General features: G+C 42.5%; 1 protein-coding gene across 1 annotated transcript in view; it reads left to right on the top strand.

Moving 5' to 3' along the window:
• Window positions 1-23,998, top strand: part of LOC126457020 (glutathione S-transferase-like) — a 350,438-nt gene that overhangs the window by 301,148 nt on the left and 25,292 nt on the right. The window contains exon 4 of the mRNA XM_050092991.1: window positions 18,635-18,802. Within this exon, the coding sequence (XP_049948948.1) occupies window positions 18,635-18,802 (168 nt within the window). The remainder of the gene's footprint in view (window positions 1-18,634; window positions 18,803-23,998) is intronic.

Below are 23,998 nucleotides of genomic sequence, written 5' to 3'. Positions count from 1 at the left end.
AGGTAGGTGCACAATGATAGATCTTGCTCCCAGACAATGCTTGTAGTGTTCTTCGACTCTGAGGGTCTCAGCCATAAAGAATTCCTCACTGAGGGCATCATGTTAAATGCCACAACCTATGTGGAAATACTGACATGTCTTCTCCAACGTATCAAGTGGGTATGCGAAACAAGGTGACTACACCCCGCTCCATGATAGTGCCTGGCCATACGCTGCCTTTCTAGCCGGCCGCTGTAGCCGAGCGGTTCTAGGCGCTTCAGTCCGGAACTGCGCTGCTGCTACGGTCGCATGTTCGAATCCTGCCTCGGGCATGGATGTGTGTGATGTCCTTAGGTTGGTTAGTTTTAAGCACTTCTAAGTCTAGGGGACAGATGTTAAGTCCCATAGTGTTTAGAGCCGTTTGAATCATTTGAACTGCCTTTCTGGCTGTGCTCTACCCACCGTACCCTGCGTGGACTTCACACCATTAGCGGACCGGAGTCGACCGGCTTCTGCCAGTCCAGAAATAGGGAGACCTTTTTCAGGAGGTTATGTACAAATAGTACACGTGCAAGATAAGAGATAATGGATTTTGAGAACAGTGATGCAAGTGCTGTCAATTTTCTGGTGGGTGTACACGGGAAAGATTGAAAGCGCATGAAATATACATACGAGGATGAGTCAAATGAAAACATTAAATAGTTTTTAAATATTATTTATTGTGCAGAAGTGGTACAAAGCTGTATCACTTTTCAACATAATCTCCCTCACGCTCAATGCAAGTCCCCCAGCGCTTACAAAGTGCATAAGTTCCTTTAGAAAAAAATTCTTTTGGTAGTCTGCACAACCACTCATGCATGTCGTACCTCTTCATCAGAACGGAACTTCTTTCCTCCCATTGCGTCTTTGAGTGGTCCAAACATATGGAAATCACTTGGGGCAAGGTCTGGTGAGTATGGCGGATGAGGAAGACACTTAAAATGCAGGTCTGTGAATGTTGCAACTGTTGTACGGGCAGTGTGGGGCCTTGCATTGTCATGTTGCAAAAGGACGCCTGCTCCAGGAAACCACGTCGCTTTGATTTGATTGCAGTCCGCAGATGATTTTTTAGGAGATCTGTGTATGATGCACTGGTGACAGTGGTCCCTCTAGGCATGTAATTCTCCAAAATGACGCCTTTTTCGTCCCAAAAGAGAGTCAGCACAACGTTCCCTGCTGATGGTTCTGTTCGAAACTTCTTTGGGTTTGGTGATGAGGAATGGCGCCATTCCTTGCTCGTTCTCTTCGTTTCCGGTTGGTAGAAGTACACCCAGGTTTCGTCCTCAGTAACGATTCTTGCAAGGAAGCCATCACCTTCTCGTTCAAAGCGCCGAAGAAGTTCTTCACAAGCATCTCTCATTTCAGGTGTCAGCTGCCATGGCACCCACCTTGCAGACACTTTGTGAAACTGGAGCATATCATGCACAATGTGGTGTGCTGACCCATGACTAACCTGTAAACATGCTGCCATGTCATTAGGTGGCACTTGGCGGTTTTCCTTCACTATGGCTTCAACTGCTGCAATGTTCTGTGGAGTCACAACTCGTTGTGCCTGACCTGGACGATGAGCATCTTCCACTGATGTCACACCATTTGCGAACTTACTACTCCATTCGTAGACTTGCTGCTGTGACAAACTTGCATCACCGTACTGAACCTTCATTCGTCGATGAATTTCAATAGGTTTCACACCTTCCCTACGCAAAAACCGAATAACAGAACGCTGTTCTTCCCTGGTGCAAGTCGCAAGTGGGGCGGCCATCTTTATACTGACACTGCGACGGTGTGTGTGCATCTACGCTGTGCTGCCACCTACATGCCATTCTTCACACTATTTGTAGCACGCTTACCAACTTACAGGATAACGGCGCGAAATTTCGATTTGTTATTACAAATTTAAGGTTTTCATTTGACTCACCCTCGTACTTTGTCAATAATTCTACAACTATACTTGGTGGAGAAAAGCAACAGCATTCAAAGCAGAAATACATATTCATCTAGGACAAGGTGTAATAAAGTTGAATGCCAGTTCTGTCAAAAGTAGCTAACAAGGAGTTCTCCATTCGGCGCAGGAAGTACGAAAAACGGATGTGAACAAAAACAAAGCAGAATACCACCAATACCCTCACAACGTATTCACGTCAAGCAGCTCACAAATGGAATGTATGCAGGAACAAATGTCCACAGAACACTATGTAACGAAACTAGCTTCTGTTTTATATGAAACAAAAACAAATACAGAATCATTTACTGCACACAGTATTACACATGCATGCAAAAACAAAGCAGAGTACGAGCAACAGATTCAAACTGAAATTCAAAGAGGGCAATATCAACAAGGAGTCATAATGAGGAACACAGTGAGATGAAACCAGCTGTGTCACGTCATGCCAGATGATTTTTACGTGTGGTTGGTTTGGTGTCTATTGGGTGGTTGTGATTAAACTGATGGTCTTCCAAGGACTGCAGTGTGGGATGTACTCATCACGGGAGGCTGAAACATTGCAGTTATGTTGATTAATCATTGTGTTTGTGGAGTATGCTGAAAAAATAATAGTTCCACTCTCCTCCACCAGGTGCAAAATGGCACTGTAAGCAATCAGAATGTGAAATTTTTTCTATTTTCACGTCAGTATGTTGTTTGTCGTTTGGTGACGCATGTTGATGTCGTTTGTGAAGAGACTGCTGGTGTACAGGGTTAATAAGCTTGAAGTTTTCCATATAAAATACAATAGCTATTGAGAAGAAAGATTGTGCACTGCTGGTATTGTTTATCAGAATGGCTGCAACGGCAGACTGCATTTCAGGAATATCACCAACAAAAACAGCTGCCAGCCGGAGTGGCCGTGCGGTTCTAGGCGCTACAGTCTGGAGCCGAGCGACCGCTACGGTCGCAGGTTCGAATCCTGCCTCGGGTATGGATGTGTGTGACGTCCTTAGGTTAGTCAGGTTTAATTAGTTCTAAATTCTAGGCGACTGATGACCTCAGAAGTTAAGTCGCATAGTGCTCAGAGCCATTTGAACCAAAATTAGCTACGAAGACACCAAATATCAATAAATTGGCTAAAGAAAATAATCAAGAAATTTGAAGAAACAGGTGAATTAAATGGTGCCCCAGATAGAGGGAGGAAGCCCATTTCCGTGGCAGTTGCTGATGAAGTTCCTTTAGCCACAACGACAGTGCAGCAAATGCCTCAAATTCTGTGGCCAGTGCTCAATCTGTCTCACGAGAATTGCCTCTCTCCTGATCAACATATTCTTTGAACAGATGAGGCACATTTTAATCTGCATACTGAAAGCTTTGGATCAAGGAAGCCAGGTAGATGCAGTGTTTCTTGATTTCTGAAAAGAATTTGACTCAGTACCACACCTTAGCTTATTGTCAAACTTACGATCATGTGGGGTATCAAGTGAAATTTGTGACAGGATTGAGGACTTTTTGGTAGGTAGGACACAGCACGTCAATTTGGATGGAGAGTCGTCGTCATATGTGGAAATAACTTCGGGTGTCCCCCAGCGAAGTGTGTTGGGACCCTTGCTCTTTATGTTGTATACTAATGATCTTTCGGACAACATTAACAGTAAAATCAGACTTTTTGCAGATGACGCAGTTATCTGTAATGAAGTACTACCTGACAGAAACTGCATAAATATTCAGTCAGACGTTGATAAGATTTCAACATTGCGCAGAGATCGGCAACTTGCTCTAAATCTTCGGAAATGTAAAATTTTGCACTTCACAAAACGTGAAAACGTAATATCCAATGACTACAATATCAACGAGTCACTGTTGAGATCAGCCAACTCTTGCAAATACCTGGGTGTAAAACTTTGTAGGGATATGAAATGGAATGATCACATAGATTCATTCGTGAGTAAAGCAGATGGTAGACTTCGGTTTATTGGTAGAATACTGGGGAAATGCAATCAGTCTACAAAAGAGATTGCTTACAAATCACTCCAGCGACACATCCTAGAACATGCTCAAGAGTTTGGGACCCTTACCAGATAGAAATAAGAGAGGATATTGAACGTATACAAAGAAGGGCAGCACGAATAGTCACAGATTCGTTTAATTCATGGGAGAGTGTCACAGAGATACTGAACGAACTGAACTGGCAGACTCTTGAAGACAGACGTAAACTACCCTCAGAAAGTCTATTAACAAAGTTTCACGAAGCGGCTTTAAATGATTACTCTAGGGATATACTGCAAACCCCTATGTATTCCTCATACAAGGATCATGGAGATGAGAATAATTACTGTACGCACAGAGGCATTCAAACAATGATTCTTCCTGTGCTCCATACGTGAATGATACAGGAAGAAACTGGGATAATGAGGCGTACCCTCTGCCATTCACCACACGATGGTTTGCAGAGTATTGACTTATATGCAGATGTAGATGCATGGTGCTGTAAATGCACAGAACTGTCACATAATCGGTTCTACTCCGCCACGTATTATGCAGGAACATCCACTGCACTCAGCTTACGTGGCTGTGGCGTGGTTCCACAGTCCCCTTCGTTCTCTGTCTGTTTTTCTTAACATCATCCCAGTTTTGCGAGAACGCAACTGTTTACACACCTCTATTTTCAGTCAAGATTGGGTACCACAACACGTTGCTTGCCTGGTGAAGATGTGCTTAGGGAAACCTACAGTAATGACCGCATCATCTCTAGGCAGTTTCAAGAGTTGACCTACATCATGTGACTCCTGGTTGTGGGATATCTCAAAGATCGTGTCCATCACTGCTGTATCTGAACTCTTTCTGACCTGAAGGATAACATACAAAGACATATCGCTCTGATTTCACTGGATGTACTGCAAGCAACTGCCAACCATGCAGTGTTATGGTTGCAACAGACTGTTGAGTTGAAAGCACATATTGAACACGTCGTGACTTGTGGCCATATCCTAACAAATGTGCCAGAACTATGTGTTCGATCGTTCCTCCCCTTTTCCTGCAACCACACCACATTATGACTGCCTACAGCGCCATACATCTACATCTACATCTACATCTACATGGATACTCTGCAAATCACATTTAAGTGCTGGCTGAGGGTTCATCGAACCACCTTCACAATTCTCTGTTATTCCAATCTCGTAAGCGCGCGGAAAGAACGAACACCTATATCTCTCCGTACGATCTCTGATTTCTCTTATTTTATCGTGGTGATCGTTTCTTCCTATGTAGGTCGGTGTCAACAAAATATTTTCCCATTCGGAGGAGAAAGTTGGTGATTGGAATTTCGTGAGAAGATTCCGTCGCAACGAAAAACGCCTTTCTTTTGATGATTTCCAGCCCAAATCCTGTATCATTTCTGTAACACTCTCTCCCATATTCAGCGATAATACAAAACGTGCTGCCCTTCTTTGAACATTTTCGATGTACTCCGTCAGTCCTTTCTGGTAAGGATCACACACCGCGCAGCAGTATTCTAAAACAGGACGGACAAGCGTAGTGTAGGCAGTCTCCTTAGTAGATCTGTTACATTTTCTAAGTGTCCTGCCAATAAAACGCAGTCTTTGGTTAGCCTTCCCCACAACATTTTCTATGTGTTCCTTCCAATTTAAGTTGTTCGTAATTGTAATACCTACGTATTTAGTTGACTTTACGGCTTTTAGATTAGACTGATTTATCGTGTAACCGAAGTTTAACGAATTCCTTTTAGCACTCATGTAGATGACTTAGGGTCAACCGCCAATTTTCGCACCATTCAGATATCTTTTCTAAACCGTTTTGCAATTTCTTTTGATCTTCTGATGACTTTATTGGTCGATAAACGACAGCGTCATCTGCAAACAACCTAAGACGGCTGCTCAGATTGTCTCCCAAATCGTTTATATACATAAGGAACAGCAAAGGGCCTATAACACTTATCTTGGGGAACACCAGAAATCACTTCTGTTTTACTCGATGACTTTCCGTCAGTTACTACGAACTGTGACCTCTCTGACGGATCACATAACTGGGACGATATTCAAATGGTTCAAATGGCTCTAAGCACTATGGGAGTTAACATGTGAGGTCATCAGTCCCTAGACTTAGAACTACTTAAACCTAACTAACCTAAGGACATCACAAACATCCATGGCCGAGGCAGGATTCGAACCTGCGACCGTGGCAGCAGCGAGACGATATTCCATAAGCACGCAAATTCACTACAAGCTGCTTGTGTGGTACAGTGCCAAAAGCCCTGCGGAAATCCAGAAATACGGAATCGATCTGAAATCCTTTGTGAGTAGCACTCAACACTTCATGTGAATAAAGAGCTAGTTGTGTTTCACAGGAACGATATTTTCATCTGTTATTTTTTCCATCATACTCCACGAGCGCACCACCTAATGAATACCTTCGACGTCTGAGCACCCTGTAATGTATAACAATCCGTACTGCAGCTTTTGGAGCACCATCAATTTAATATTATAACCGCCCAGTATGATCACAGCTTAAATTGCTGTGAGTGAAGCACTGAAATTTATATTCATGGGTGTCACAAATATTTGGCTGTGTTTTCCAGATTATATCGCGATTTTCACGTCACGATTTCTGATGGTGTCGTTAGGCTGGGACGTAATAGCACAGCCTAAATTGCTGTGAGCGAAGAAATAACATTTATATTTTAATTGTTAATGTTATTGGTTGTTTTTTCCGATTATGCCGCAATTTCCAAAGGTGTGGTTAGGCTGGGACGTAATAGCGCAGCTTAAATTATAGCAGTCGTCGCAAATATTCAGCTATTTTCTCCGAATATTCACTATTACTGAGATCCAATAGCATAGCTTATAACGCTGCGAGTCAAATGGCCGTGTATTAAACATGGAGGTAAAAAAAAAAGAAGGGAGATGGCACTATAGAATTAGGCTGTACGTTGTTTTGCAGCCAGAGTGGGCGAGGCCTGCTGCCATTTTAAGTTGACCAAAACATTGGCAGACTACTGTTTACGGTTGCTTCTTGTTTATTATTTCGTCGTGTGCATGCTACAGCTATTTTAAATACTAAAAATTACAGAGCGTGCTTGAATAACATAGTGTCAGGAAGGTAATTTCGAACATTTTTTCTGTTGTTGAATCCTTATGTACTCTATTAATATGACACATTTATAGCATCATTAATGTATCTTGTTTTTGTTGATGCATTTCGAATAATGAAGAAGAGAAGGATGAGATGTGAAAAGGATGTTTTCGTAATGCATTTTATTCCACTTTTACTATATTGGTAGCAAATGAAGCTGGAACTCCAAAACCAATGCTTGTTTACTTACTGGTACTGCTTCATGTCCGTTACATGTTCAGCATTCAACTATTATGAACTACATTTTTAATGACCACATTTGCAAAAACCTAACCTACGAGTTATTTGTTAGCCTAAAAACGTGTGCAATGAGGAAAGAAGCAAGGCGTGGTATCGTATCTTGTGCATGACACCAAAGCGAACGATTATTGAAGTGTCAAAGGAACAGAACTGCGTGGAGGTATACCTCCAAGCAGAATAGAGTTCTTGTTTTATTAGATTGTTAGACCATTAGTTTCACTGTAGTTTCCAAAACTTCTCATTTTGACGTCTTACCTATGACGCGTCATTCAGTGTGTGACCAATAATAGCATTTACGGGGTAAAAAACGTTATAAATTTCTGAACATCTTTTAGCATTGTGGAATGCTGTAAATGTGATTAAGGGAATGGACTCAAACGCTGAAGAGCCCTTAAAATGGACATTTTGCTTTAACACGAATGTAAGTAACTTTTTAGTAATGATAGCCTAACCTGTGTAAGATGTAGGCCTACGTTTCCAACAGTAGCCTGTTTGCTTCTTTTCGCGGTATATTTCCCGCCAGTAAGAGTTTTTCAGGAATAGCCAATAGCACAATTGGATTGCGCGGCTACTTTGGTTATCTGCTTGATTTTCTTTTTAATTTCATTTTGAGGTTTTGAAAGTATATACGCTTTATGATATACCAATAGTTAGTTAGTTTCATGTTCCATGTATCATTTGTCATATATACTGACATAATTTTTTTTTTTTTGTAAGAACTCCTCCATGCTGATCATTTATTAGTTTTTACGTTTTTTAATTAAAGACATGCATATATTAGCAATTCCTACCCATCACCATTTACACAATACAGTAGATAATCTTCTATGGAATAGGAGTAATCAAAAAGAAACGTTGTCAGTTTTAGTTTGTGCTACAAACATGGTTCAAATGGCTCTGAGAACTATGGGACTTAACTTCTGAGGTCATCAGTCCCCTAGAACTTAGAACTACTTAAACCTAACTAACCTAAGGACACCACACATATCCATGCCCGAGGCAGGATTCGAACCTGCGACCGTAGCGGTAGCGCGGTTCCAGACTGAAGCGCCTAGAACCGCTCGGCTACTCCGGCCGGCAAAACCACTAGAATAAAAGTAAACAGTGCAACAATAATTCATGTATACAAAAGAAAATATTGCTTGAGGGGCTCCACTTAAGAATGAAATGTGATTCCATTAAACTTTAAACTACCATCAGATCGATTAGAACACCCGTAAACAATGCAAGCTGGTATTTTTTATGAAACAAGTACATCTCCACACATTCACAGCACCCAGCACTGTTGAAACTGGGCACGGGCAAGTCAGGGACGTCACAAGGAAGTATCGCCGCAGTGAACTATGGAGGTATGAATGCGATGAATCCTAGTGTTTTGGGCTAGTTAAGATGCGGACATCGGCTTTCATTTTGTGATGTAATAACGCCTCCCTTCTTTTTATACCTACATGATACTAAATGAAATATGTAATAGTATGTCAAGAATTACGTGCAGATATTACACCGTGAAACAATGAAAGAAACAAAAGACTGTGCCGTGGCCGTGCTATTAACTGTTTATTATACAACATGGAGTGCAACGGATGCTTGCTCGAAGAAGCTGCTTTAAACTGCGTGAATAAGGCTACTTGGGTGGTAGACAATAATGTCCTACCAAAAACCATGGACTGCTTACAGTGCTGTGTTCCAGCTGGTTTCACGCGTTAGTCGAAAGATCGATATGCAAATCTCATTCAAGCTAAAGTAGCAGGAAGTGCGATGTTATTCTAGGATAACGGTACCCAAAATACATTTACAAATTCCAAAGTCTGCAACTTTTTAAAACAGTCAAAACACTATCTGGATGCTGCAGCCTGAGTTTTTATCCGAAGGTGCTCTTATGGGCGTTGAAATGTGTTTGCGTTTTAGTATTACCATATCGATATGTTTTTCGTGTTGTAAGTGTTTGCATATCATGTAGCTGAGACGGAAATGGTTAACCAGTGCCGCATTCAACTGGATGATTGGGAGCAGGGGGGTTACTCAGACAGGAAAGGAGAAACGGCCGGCCGGAGTGGCCGTGTGGTTCTAGGCGCTACAGTCTGGAGCCGAGCGGCCGCTCCAGTCGCAGGTTCGAATCCTGCCTCGGGCATGGACGTGTGTGATGTCCTTAGGTTAGTTAGGTTTGATTAGTTCTAAGTTCTAGGCGACTGATGACCTCAGAAGTTAAGTCACATAGTGCTCAGAGCCATTTGAAAGGAGAAACGACTGGAAACTAACTGAATCGTTTTTTTTATTATTTTTTATTTGGTTGTTCCCTTGGATTGGTTTCACATAAAGGAACGAATGAATAATTCAACAGATAAATACACAACGGAATGAGTCGTTTCCAATAGCCTACTGAATCGATTGTTTCCAATCAGTTATACCCATCACTAGCTATGATTAATTTCTTGGTTGGGTTCCTGTTATCATATTGACACATTAATGTCTTGAGAATTTTCAATCACAGTTCAAGATGCTGCGAAACCCGCAAATAATTTGAACGATCATCATCTGAGGGGTTGCAATCTAAAAGTGTATTTACAGATCTGATTTTTGATGTCAATATACCAGACGCCCATTCTGATGACTATCATTCACTTGTCACAATCTGCTGTTCTGTACTCTTCGCTAATTTGTCATCTGATTTCATTACATTTGTGTGGTTGGAGGATCTGTCACAAAACAGAGGAATGTTATATTTTACATTTCACCAGGTAATGGAGTTAATTTGCTATAAATTTTAGTGATCTTGTTGCAAAGGTCGTCTTTTTTTCCCTTTATTATGATTTCATTCCCCTGCCCCATTTGGGCAGGGGAGGGCTGTCAGCGGCACAATCCGCCGCTCTTCAGCCGAGTGGCAGGACAACTAAAATAAGAATAAAATGTTACATACATAAGGCGATAAAAAAGGGGAACATATAACAGAGTAATGGGAGAAAATGGAGGTAAAAATAGATTGACATGGAGACGTTCATGGGGGACAGTTAAAAAAGTCACCAGAAAGTTAAAAACACAGTTGGCGATTCTTAAAACACAGAGAAGACACTGAATGGACATGTACAGGTTAAAAGTCGGCCATCGTATTAACAACATTGCAGAACAACACACTTAAAACCCATTTATAGCACACACGACAAAGAATAAAACTGCCAGGTGAAACCTGCTGAGGGAAAAGTCAGAGAGGGTGGAAAAGGAGGGGAGAGCAAGGGGCAGCAGGGGAAGTGGCGGGATGAAGAGAGTAGGGGCGTCAGTGGGTACACAAAGAGGCAGGAGACAAGTGGAGTGGGAGATGAAGAGGGAAGACAGGGCAGGAGGGAGTGCAGAGACACTGAAAGGGGGCACAAGAGAAGGAGGGGGAAGCCGCTCAGGAGGAGGGAGGGGGAGGAGAGGGAGCCCTGAGGAGGAGGCAGGAAGATGGGGTTAGAGTTGGTAGTAAGGGTAGATGTCAGGGCGAAGCTCATCATCCGGTAGGGGTAGATGGTGGAAGTTGGGTTGGGAAAGGAGATGGAGGGTGTGGAGATGGAGAGAGGGTGGGGTACAACGGTAAAGGTGCGGCAAGTGGTTGGGGGTGGAGAGGAAGGGAGACACTAGGGGGTGAGGGGGATCAAGGCGGCAGACAATATATAGTGTGCGGATGTGTCCAAGGAAAAGGAGAAGGTGGGAGAAGGGGATGAGGTCATAGAGGATGCGTGTGGGGGACGGATTGCCGATACAGAAGGTGAGGCGGAGTGCATGGCGTTCGAGGATTTGGAGGGCTTTATAGAACTGGGGAGAGGCGGAAATCCAAGCTACGTTGGCATAACAGAGGATGGGGCAGATCAAGGATTTGTAGGTGTGAAGGATGGTGGAAGGATGCAGACTCCACGTCCGGCCGGACAGGAGTTTCAGGAGGCGGAGGCGGTTGTGAGCTTTGTTTTAGATGGTAAGGAGATGGGGTGGTCCAGGTGAGGTGATGGTCGAGTGTAAGGCCAAAGTATTTGAGGGTAGCAGTAGGTGGATAGGACGGCCATAAATGGTGAGGTAGAAATCATGGAGGCGGAAGGAACGGGTGGTGCGGCCTATGATGATCGCCTGGGTCTTGGAGGGGGCTAGGAAGGCAGTGTCATCAGCAAACTGGAGAAGATGAACAGGTGGGGGAGGTTTGGGCATATCAGCAGTGTACAGGAGATAGAGGAGAGGGGAAAGGACAGAACCCTGGGGCACGCCAGCAGAGGGATAGAAAATGCAGGAGTTGGAATTGTGGATAGTCACATAGGAGGGATGATGGGAGAGGAAGGAAGCAATGAGACGGATGAAGTTGATGGAGAGAGCATAGGTCTGGAGTTTGAAGAGGAGCCCGGGATGCCAGACACAGTCATAGGCGTTCTGGAGATCAAGGGAAACAAAGATAGTGGAGCGACGGGAGTTAAGTTGGAGGGAAAGAAGATTGGTAAGGTTAAGGAGCTGATCGTTGGTGGAGAAGGAAGGCCGGAAGCCACATTGGGTAAGGGGAAGGAGGTGGTGCTGGTTAAGGTGGCGGCAAATACGGTGAGAGAGGATGGCCTCGAAGACCTTACTGAACACGGAGGTGAGGCAGATGGGACAATAGGAAGAGGTATCAGAGGGGGGTTTATTAGGTTTAGGGAACAGCGGGACACGGGAAGTCTTCCACAAGTCGGGGTAAAATCCAGTGGAGAGGAGGTCATTGTACAGGGTAGCATGGACAGACAGGAAGGATGGGGGAATTCCTTGAGGTGGCGGTAGGTGACGCCATCATGACCAGGGGTTGTGTTGCGTTTGGAGCGGAGGATGAGTGTGATGTCTTGTGCGTTGATGGGAGTGTTGATGTCTGAGGGGGGTAACCGATCCAAGTACTGGAAGCTAGGGGCGAGCGGGGGGACAGAGGTGTCAGTGCAGTCAAGGACGGTGGGGGAGAGGGAGTAATCAAAATGGTGATCATCAGGAATGGAGAAGACCTCAGATAGGTGGGAAGCAAAATGGTTAGCCATACTGAGGTTGTCAGGAAAGGGTTGATCATCATGGAGGATGGGGTAATGTGGGGTAGGATGGCTACCAGTAAGGTGGTGGAAGGCTGACCAGTACTTTGAGGGAGGGTGGAGTTGAGGCGTGTGCATGTCTGGTGCCAGTCCTGGCATTTCTTGCAAAGGTCGTCCAAAATTACTGTTCTAAAATACTTGTCAATCACTGTTGCATCCATGTACACTAATAGAAATAAATTATCTGCCTCTGTGCATCATAACCCTTTCTTTAGTACAAGGTTATTATAATTAAAGTTAAACTTTCAAAACACTGTAGAAATAAAGCCACTGTTCAGAATGACGTTAAATTGCAACGGAATATTATCGGAGAAGGGGGAAAATGTATGGCAGAAGAAAAACAAGAGTGTGAAAATTGATCAATAGATGGCGCTGTATGTTTCAGAATACGTAAATGAAAGCACCTGTCATGCGTACGACCCATTGAAGTTGGTATAAACACACCAGGTACACGGCTTTTCCTCCTTTCGCGTCTGCAATGTTCGCCATGACTGTCTCAATGCAGAATCACGCTCTGCTCGTAAAGCTGTATTACAGGAATGATGACTGTGTACACGTCGCTCTGCAGAAGTTCCGGACACTGTAGTGTTTAAAATAGGCGTTGGTCTCATGACTGCCGTGGGTCTGGAGAAAATTATTCGGAAATTCGAAAAGACAAATTCTTATGGTGTGCAACCTCGTAGAGGGTGGAAACGAATTGATTTCACGTCAGAGGAAGCAGTGGCCACAGCAATGCAAGAGGAGACGGAGTGGTGGTGTGTAAACATGTAGTGCGCGGAGAATTGTCCGAACATTGGACATACCCGTGAGCACGGTGCGTAAAATTCTACGAAACATCCTTCTTTGTTATCCATTCAGAATTACTCACGTGCACGAGTTGCTTCCTGTTGACCTGCCAGCAAGAGAGACCTTGGATTTAGCATTTCTTGCTCGCATGGAAGTGGACAATGATTGGCCGTGACAGATTTTGTGGACAGAAAACGCCCACTCCCATCTGACAGGATATTTCAATGCACAGAATTGTCGAATATGAGCAACGGAAAATCCACACGCAAATCAACCAGTACCACTTCGTCCAGAAAAGATCACTGTGTGGTGCATGTTTACCTCATCATTTATCATAGGGCCAAATTTTTTCGAAGAAAAAGGTACTTCCGGCCCTGTTACCTGTACCGTCATTGATAAGCGCTATGGGTGTCTTTTGCGCAACCATGTCATTCCAGCTCTCCTACAGCGTGCATGTGTGAATGGGATCATTTTTATGCAAGATGGCGCACCTCTGCACATTGCAAATCCAGTTAAGCAGCTGCTGAAGCGCCATTTCGGAAATGCTAGAATTACCAGCCGCCATTTCCCTACCGCCTGGCCGTTCCGACCACCTGATCTTAATCCATGTGGCCCTGGCTGTAGGGCTATCTGAAAGATGTTGTGTTCAGTGTTCCGATTGCAAACTTAGCTGAAAGCTGCATTGAAGGCACATATTGTGCGACACGTTCTGAACGTGACCCCGGAAACACTTCGATCAGTGGTGGAACATGCTGTTTCTCGATTTCAACTTAGTGTAGAAAACGGTGGGCAGCATATTGAACATACACTCCTGGAAATGGAAAAAAGAAAACATTGACACCGGTGTGTCAGACCCACCATACTTGCTCCGGACACTGCGAGAGGGCTGTACAAGCAATGATCACACACACGGCATAGCGGACACACCAGGAACCGCAGTGTTGGCCGTCAAATGGCGCTAGCTGCGCAGCATTTGTGCACCGCCGCTGTCAGTGTCAGCCAGTTTGCCGTGGCATACGGAGCTCCATCGCAGTCTTTAACACTGGTAGCATGCCGCGACAGCGTGGACGTGAACCGTATGTGCAGTTGACGGACTTTGAGCGAGGGCGTATAGTGGGCATGCGGGAGGCCGGGTGGACATACCGCCGAATTGCTCAACACGTGGGGCGTGAGGTCTCCACAGCACATCGATGTTGTCACCAGTGGTCGGCAGAAGGTGCATGTGCCCGTCGACCTGGGACCGGACCGCAGCGACGCACGGATGCACGCCAAGACCGTAGGATCCTACGCAGTGCCGTAGGGGACCGCACCGCCACTTCCCAGCAAATTAGGGACACTGTTGCTCCTGGGGTATCGGCGAGGACCATTCGCAACCGTCTCCATGAAGCTGGGCTACGGTCCCGCACACCGTTAGGCCGTCTTCCGCTCACGCCCCAACATCGTGCAGCCCGCTTCCAGTGGTGTCGCGACAGGCGTGAATGGAGGGACGAATGGAGATGTGTCGTCTTCAGCGATGAGAGTCGCTTCTGCCTTGGTGCCAATGATGGTCGTATGCGTGTTTGGCGCCGTGCAAGTGAGCGCCACAATCAGGACTGTATACGACCGAGGCACACAGGGCCAACACCCGGCATCACGGTGTGGGGAGCGATCTCCTACACTGGCCGTACACCACTGGTGATCGTCGAGGGGACACTGAATAGTGCACGGTACATCCAAACCGTCATCGAACCCATCGTTCTACCATTCCTAGACCGGCAAGGGAACTTGCTGTTCCAACAGGACAATGCACGTTCGCATGTATCCCGTGCCACCCAACGTGCTCTAGAAGGTGTAAGTCAACTACCCTGGCCCGCAAGATCTCCGGATCTGTCCCCCATTGAGCATGTTTGGGACTGGATGAAGCGTCGTCTCATGCGGTCTGCATGTCCAGCACGAACGCTGGTCCAACTGAGGCGCCAGGTGGAAATGGCATGGCAAGCCGTTCCACAGGACTACATCCAGCATCTCTACGATCGTCTCCATGGGAGAATAGCAGCCTGCATTGCTGCGAAAGGTGGATATACACTGTACTAGTGCCGACATTGTGCGTGCTCTGTTGCCTGTGTCTATGTGCCTGTGGTTCTGTCAGTGTGATCATGTGATGTATCTGACCCCAGGAATGTGTCAATAAAGTTTCCCCTTCCTGGGACAATGAATTCACGGTGTTCTTATTTCAATTTCCAGGAGTGTATTTTGCGCTAGTCACACAGAAATTAATAATCCAATTTGATTTTGATTGATGCTTTTCATGCGGTTTTTGGTCTCAAGACAATTAAAAACCGATTTTTCCTATCCAATGTGATATGTATGACCTTGCCGTGGTGGATGGGCTTATGTAACTAACAGTATCATACATGCACACCCATGCCCACTGAGTAGTACAGTTTAACATCAAACATACACCTTAGGCATTGTTGCATGATTCATTTGTCATTTGTAGTCGACCACTATTAAATTATGATGCTTACAGCGTCATCTATTGCTACATTTTGTAACTGTCTATTTTTGTTCTGCCATACGTTTCCCCCGTTCTCCATAATATTCTGTTGCAATGTGACGTCATTCTGACCAGTGTGTTGTTTCTATAGCAGTTTGAAAGTTTAACTTTAATTATAATCACCCTGCATATCTAACTTACGACAGGTATGTAGGCTCTCCACGTTCCTCCGTCCTATGCTTCTTCCTTAATCTGCTGCTGACTTCGGCTGTCTTTAATACCACATAGAATTCCAAGTCTTTTTATCCTCTTCTCCCATTCTTCCAGTAAAGGACATTATTTATCACCAATGTATTTGGACAGATTGCACATTATATAAAAAAGGATAGTTGGAGATTGAAGCAGTCTTTCTTCCTGTGCCTCATACGCATTTGGAATGGGAAGTATCCCTAAAATATGATACCACACCTAAATATCCTCTGTCATGCACTTCACAGTGGTTTGCAGAGAGTGTATGTGAATGCAGATATAGATCATTTGGCTCCAGTTCATTGCTTTTGTCTAACACTATACAAAACCACTTTTGAGACATATACGTGGTTTCTGCTCTTTCAGACACATCTGAAAGAACAGACGTTACATCTATAATTAAGGTGATAATGGCCAATGATCCCTACAGTGCAGATGTACACCAGGCTTGAACCCTTACAGGGATCGGCTAGATGCCACGAGTAAGGAGACTAATGAGCGGGGGCACTACATCAGTACTTTGTGGTATAAGTTGAGAATTTGGGTTTGACAGGTGTGCTAGGGTAGTTTGGACAGTTGTGGTGACTCTGTGTCTGGGTGGCATAGTAGTCAGCACATCTGCCTAGTAAGCAGGGGACCTGGGTTCAAATCTCAAGTCTGGCACAAATTTTCATCTTGCCCCGTTTAGGTAAATCTGTGACTACTGGCAGCTGATGTCTTTGCATCTTGACTGTTGACACAATCTGGAAACAGTTTCAATACATGTTCAGTTCTTTCACTACACTGAATATTCCAAATTTCTTCCTCTTTTTCACATAAGTTGCAAAAGGTCCACTGCATTGACTATCTTGGTCTGATGAAGACAAGTTATTCGACACTATTTGTGATACAACTGGCTTGTGTCTCTTGGAAGTGTCACTGTGGAATGCTTTGCCCGTGTCCGTCTGCATCACATCCCTGCCACACTGCCGCCAGACATCCATGGTACACCATGTCTGTGTGCCCTGTACCTTAGACGGTGCCCTTTCTGTTGGATGTTCAGATATTTTGATCATAGACTGTAGTTCTTCATTGCCCACAATATAGTTTATTTATTATACTTTCTGTATGGCAACGATCACAATGACTTCATTTAGAAACAGGATGGAGCCCTAACCACACTTCCTTAGTGGTGTACAAGCATTTATTAACAATGAGTTTCCTCAAGGATGAGCTAGCATTAGGAATTCTACTGATTCTTGACTGCCTCATTGATTACCTAGTTTGTATTATCACAGTTAACTGTCTTAGTGTTTCTGCCTATGAGCATTTGTGAAAGACTCGGTTATCTGTCCCTCCAAAATACTGTAGGTTAACTTGTAAACCATATAACAACAGCAGGGACTGCAGTAATATCATAGTAGTTGCACAACCATAGGACATCTTTAAGTGTCATGTAATAGTAATTTGCATCAGGAGGAATGCATACTGAGCATTGACAAAAACCGTAAGTAAACGTTTTATATTTGGAAATACTGATCCCGTCATAAGTTATCACAAGATTCTATATTCAGAGAGAGAAAAAAGGGAGGAAAGAAAATAATTTTTTTTCCATATGGATTACATTAATTATGTAACATTTCATATTCACGTAATATACCTAAAATTTAAATGAGTGGTGAGAGATAAATAACCAGCACTTATTTTAAACACAGTAAATTGTAAAAAGTGGAAGATATTTCTGCAAATCCTGTTTCCAGTTTATTAGCCTTAATTCTCACAACTCTGCATTTGCTAGATATAATCCAGTGAATGAAATCACTGATTTGTTGCAACCATGTGGGATAGCAGAATAATATACTAGAGCACTGTCAGTTTTTTGGTTTGCCTAGTTTGTATTTTATGGAAACTAATTTCATGTGCCATAATGAAGAGACATAAAACTGCAATAAGGCAAGGACCTATTGCTCCAAAAGTTAACATGAAGTCCTTAAAGTGAGTCGTAAGTGTAGCACACTCCCACAGACTTCAGGTGCTGGTAACTTACTTTTAAGCACCCTCTTATGTTGTTGTCAGACATATGCCAAAAATGAACTTTACAAAAACTGACTTGCAACAAAGAAGTTATAGGCTAAATGGTTCAGTCCATAAACTCATTTGATATTATCCTCAGTTCCAGCAGTCTGTAATGCACTTAATGCAAAGGTGCATAGAAATTTAGCACAATCCTGGGAAGCTTGTAAATCTGCTACGAAATACAGAAAAAAAGACATATCTTGGATACTGTTTAGGTATATGATGACACATCACAAATTCAAGCATAACATGATAGCAGAGAACACTGTAGTCGAAATTTAAAACTTCTATTCCTCAAATAAAACAATGGAAACTCCTGGTAGCAATATCAACAACATAAGAAAAGACAGATTGCTACTTGTCATAAAGTAGACATGTGAAGCAGCAGAGAGGCATGATTAAAAGATGCTCACACACACACACACACACACACACACACACACACACACACACACACACACACACACCTACCTCTTACTGATGATGAAGGCTGTAGTCAAAAGCTATATGTGAGTGCCTTTTAATTGTGTCTGTCTGCAACTTGACATGTCAAACTTCCATTTCTATTTTATTTACTTATTTATTTATTTATTTAATCAAGTGCTCTGGAACAGAAAGCATTGAGAAGCTCATAAATTTTCTAATTCAAGTGTAATTTAATTTTTACAGGGATGCCATACGGAATGGTACCAGTATTGGAAATAAATGGAAAACAAGTAGCCCAGTCAAATGCCATAGCACGTTATCTTGCCAGGCAATATGGGCTAGCTGGTAAAGATGAGTGGGAAAGCTTACAATGTGATGTACTTGTTGATACTCTCTCTGACTTAAAGCAAGGTATTCTTTTACACTTCATTGCTAAATTTTTTTAGGATAAATTGTATCAGTGAAATTTCTTAACACTATAGGGTCTAGTCTTCTATCGAATAGAGATACAGATATACTAACAAAGAAGCTTGTTGGTAACAGTTCCATGTCCATTTCTCACAAATAAGACACTTCAGTATGGTTATACTAATCTGTTGATAGGGAGTAAAATACAAAAATGTGAAAAATCTAATTTGTCCTGTTTAATTGTCTAATACACTCTTTTTATTTTATACTGCTGTGTGTCTGTCTTGAATGAGTAATACAGGGTGTTTCAAAATGAATGTACAGGTTCTAAGGCTCTGTAACATTTATTACATTCAACTTACAATAATAAATAATACATCAAATGAAAGAGCAGCTGAAACAGTTTTTCTAACAAGTGTTCAATGGGATCACCATTCATCTGACATCGAGTTGGTGTGGGAGTTCTTCCCAAACTTTGATTGGTGGGTCTGGTATAATTGTTGCAACAATACTGTTTCTAAAGTCAGATGGTTCAGTGGGTAGCAGACACACATATACAAGATCCATTATGAATCCCAAATGTAAAAGTCATGTTGGGTCAGCTCTTGTGTGAACCTGCAGGTAATGCAAAGCAAGCTCTGGCATTCGGCCCCTTGTGGCAAATGCAGTGTTAAGGTACAAAGTCGTTTAACCAATCGTGCACTGAGTTATGCCAATGAGAAGGCACACCATCCTGCTGCCAAATAAAGTTCTGTGGTTCAGCTTCTTCCAGCTGAGGAAAAGAGCCATAATTTAGAGCATCAAGATAATAAATACCTGTAATAGTTGCTTCACCAAAAAAGAAAGGCTCCTCATAAACCTCTGCCAGGATATGGCACAGAAAAATTCAGCTTAGTCTCTTTCCAGCTATAGCATCTCATGGGGATTTGTTGACCCCCAAATGTACACATTACTTGTGTTCACATTTCCACTTAAGTGAAATGTCGATTCATCACCAAAGACGACACGATACGGAAAATCTTTATTGCCATGCAGCAATGTTTTGGTTGCAAAGTTGGCACATAAACCAGGCTTTGGAGCTTGTAACAACTGCCAACGATAATGTCATAGTTTTAGGTGTCTCCTTAAGTCTCCACACAGGTGTCACTGGAACTGCTAGTTCATGACTAGCCTTCTGAACAGATTTCTTGGGGCTACGCGTGAAAGTCTCTCACTTGTTCAACACGTCACTCTTGGCTTTTTCCATTCTCTTCCCTTTGCATACAGGTATACAAACAAAACTGTTTGAGTTGCTCTCTTATTTGATGTATTATTTATAATTGTAAGGTGAATGTAATATATTCTGCAAAGCCTTAAAACCTGTATATTCATTTTGAAACACCATGTACTTCCTTTGTCATCACTTCCAACTGTCTACATTTTTATCATCTCTCTTTCTACTGCTTGGATCTACAAGGAATACAGCACACTGTTTCAAAAAGCTTAAAATGCAGCAACTTTCTCGACGTTATTGAGAATAATCCACATTTCAGTGGGTTTATTGATGAGTCCACACACAGGCCTACAACATTCTTACAGATTACTGAACTATGTAACGCATAGACAATAAAGTTTTGTGACAGCAAACTAAACTCACATCAGATTAACTTTGTGAGGGTTAATAACCTGATATCTAGACTAATGAAATATGGTACTCAGACAAAAAGTTCAAATTTTGTTGTACATATTGTAGCTGTGTGACTGCACCAGTAGGCATAAATGACTATTTGAAAATAAATTCAAACAGTATTGAAATTCAGAGTTAAAACTGTAATCTTTTCACATTTTCCTATCACTGATATATAACTGAAAACAAGAAATGTAACTGTGATGTGTTTGTTAAGACAAATGGCCATTTCTAACAACAAATATAATCTACAGACATGAGTTGACTACCTGTCAGTCAGTATGATACCTGGAATATTTGCAAAAATGGGTAGGGAGCTAACAACTTTTTTGATAATCTAATGTTATTACCATTGTTTGCTTTTAGATGTGTATTACCTAGTTTTCAAGCAGCAAATCAAAATACTACTCTTAAATTTGACTGCAAGGACATTAAAGCAATAGGTGATCACTATAGCAGAGCCAATTTTGATGCATGCACTTCTGTTGTCACAAATCAGCATTAGTATATAAGAAAAGAAGCACTGATTGGGTGCACTTCTATAACCTCACCCATTAGTAGAGGTTGATAGATATTCCTTCATCCATGATGTTAGAATGGACAGCTTTAACCATCCCCAAAACATTCTGTACATAACATTTTGTACTCTCCTCTTGACTTGGAGTTCTTCACTTCAGCTGATAAAACAAGAGTCATTCAAATGCACACATTCTGTTTGCACGTTTTAGTTTGAAAATGAAAGTTCTTCACAATTTTCCAATAATGATGTGCACTTTTTTATAATTTTTGAAAAATAATTAAGATTTTAGTTTCTCATATCACTGAAAGATGTAAATAATGCAAAGAGAGTCTCAGTGGAAGCACAACCAATATATTGTAAATGATTGACTTTTTTTGAATAATCTCTAAAACTATCACCAATTTCAGATTAAACTCAAAACAGACAACATTGTGCTCTCAGATCATGTAGCGACAATATTATTTTTGTCCAGTATTCTACTGTGTGCAATATTTCATAAGTAAAGACATCAATGGTTCATTCTAAGAATTATTCGATCCAATATCCCATTAGCCTCCAGCCTCTAACAAGTTTTCACTCTATATCATCCTACTGCACCCTTGCTTGTCTCACACCCAAATTTTATGTCCTTGTTTCTTTCTCTCAATCCTTCCCCTTATACTATTTTCTTTTTGTTTCTATCAACATACTACCCTTGTGTAGGTGCCAGCTGCCTCCACTACTGCTGTATGCATCAACATATTCCACACTATAGGTGTGGCTGGATATGTGTGTGTGTGTGTGCGCGCGAGTGTATACCCATCCTTTTTTCCCCCTAAGGTAAGTCTTTCCGCTCCCGGGATTGGAATGACTCCTTACCCTCTCCCTTAAAACCCACTTCCTTTCGTCTTCCCCTCTCCTTCCCTCTTTCCTGATGAGGCAACAGTTTGTTGCGAAAGCTTGAATTTTGTGTGTATGTTTGTGTTTGTTTGTGTGTCTATCGACCTGCCAGCGCTTTTGTTCGGTAAGTCACCTCATCTTTGTTTTTTTATATATAGTAGTGTTTTTAGTTCCATATATACTGTGTTTCCATCAGCTTTTAAATATTCCACTTTTCTGACATTTATATTTACAGTTATACTAACATATCACATTAAATTTAAAAAAAAAACACATTTTTTTTAGTTTAGTAACCAATAAAAGGTGCCAATCTTATATTTGAATCACATTATATTGCTTTGTTTAAAAGTCAGATACTGGTATTCCACAACATTGGGATACATTACTCTCTTCATGTCAAGACGAGATACAACCCACTTAATGTGGTAGCCAACTGAACATCTAACATGATTTGCATTATATTACAAGATAGCTGTGAGGAAGATTTTTATATCTGAATAAGAGATAGAGTATAATGCAGAGAGACCAAATGGCTACTGTGAAAAGTTATAAAGTTAGAAGTGAGAGTCGAGGCAGTTGACCCTGACTTTTAGATTGTCCCTGTCTGTTCTATCTTCTTAAGTTTTCTCCAATCTTGTCTGTTGTTAGCTATCAGTATTGAGATTTCTCCCTGTTATAACTCTTAATTTAGGGTCAGTAACATTTGTTGAACACAAATGAACTTTCTTTATGAACAGGTTGAAATAGCCTACTAGTTCATGAGACCAAACAATAATATTCCTTTATGCAAATTTATGTAAGGCCAAGCACTCCTTTGACACAATGTATGTGTACTGTAATAATAATATGAAGCACGTTCTCTTAAGTCTGGTATTGGCGGACACAATGTGCTTGTCAGTTGAAGTGCCATAAAACACAGGAACTGTTCCAGGTTATCAGTGGTGATGATAGTAGTTCAGTTGTGGAAGTGAAGTTGGATGATAGCATTCAAGGAAGAGACATCCTTATATATGTATATATCCCTAACAGATGTTCATACGGCTGGCCTGCGATATTGATAATGTTCCCATCACAGTCACCTTCATTGGACATGTGCTGTGTTACACTTATTGATACGCCCTATGTTGCATATGCACATCTGATGGTGTTTCTAAATCCATATCCCTTGACCCAGTACATCAGGCCTCCAGCTGCTTGGCCTGTGTAGGAGAAGGCAACATGTGGAAGGGGCCAGGGGCTGGGAAATGTCCAGAGGGAAGCTGTCAATGACAGTGCTGGACCCAGAGAGCCCTGCATAGGCCCAGAGATTTCTTGGAGCAGAGGTATCCCTCTAGGGCATGCCGGGCCCACTGATTTGACTGTTAGTGAAGCAGGATCAACATTCATGGGCATACACATCAGCTTGCAGGAGTGAGAGAGCTGCAATGTGTTTGCAACATGGTGATGGTGGACTCCCCAACAACAGAATCTGCTAATATGGGTGTTGCAATTATAGTTGGTTGTGGTGCTGGTTCAGCATCCTACATGTTATAGCCACCAACACTATTTGACACCCCCGCTGTTCTGCCACAGAGCCCCAGATTCTATCAAGATGTATATACCCATACAGACACAACTACACAGAATGGTGTAGCTGTGTCTGTTTCATGTTCTGAGGTGGAAGCAAGTGATCCAGTAGTGTCCTGTGAGAGCATGCATGAAGGAGCTCCATCAGGCTTCTGTTATTGATGGGCATGATGTAAGAAGCTATGAAGGTTTTTAGTACTGAAGCCAATTTTGCAGACCCTAAGGATTTTAACATTTGCACTTTGAAATGGTGAAGAAACCATTCTGCCAGCCCATTTGAGGCTGTATGTTAAGATGGTGTTGTAAGATGCTTAGTTCCACTGCGGGTGCAAAACATTCTAAAACCACCTAATGTGAATTGGAGATGGTTTTTAGTCACCAGGGTGTGAGGTATACTCTCTATTGTGTAGATCCATTCCAAGGCTCCCACCCTGGTTGCTACTGCTGCTGTCTGCTGGAGGTGGGTGACATACAGGTAGTGAGAGGAGGAGCCCCCAATGATTAAACACATGGATCCAAGAAGGGGTCCACGAGTTTAATTTGAACTTGGTCCCACAGCTCTTCTGAT

This window comes from Schistocerca serialis, chromosome 2, assembly GCF_023864345.2.
Source record: "Schistocerca serialis cubense isolate TAMUIC-IGC-003099 chromosome 2, iqSchSeri2.2, whole genome shotgun sequence".
Taxonomy (NCBI): domain Eukaryota; kingdom Metazoa; phylum Arthropoda; class Insecta; order Orthoptera; family Acrididae; genus Schistocerca; species Schistocerca serialis.
This window is presented reverse-complemented; position numbering and strand designations above follow the sequence as displayed.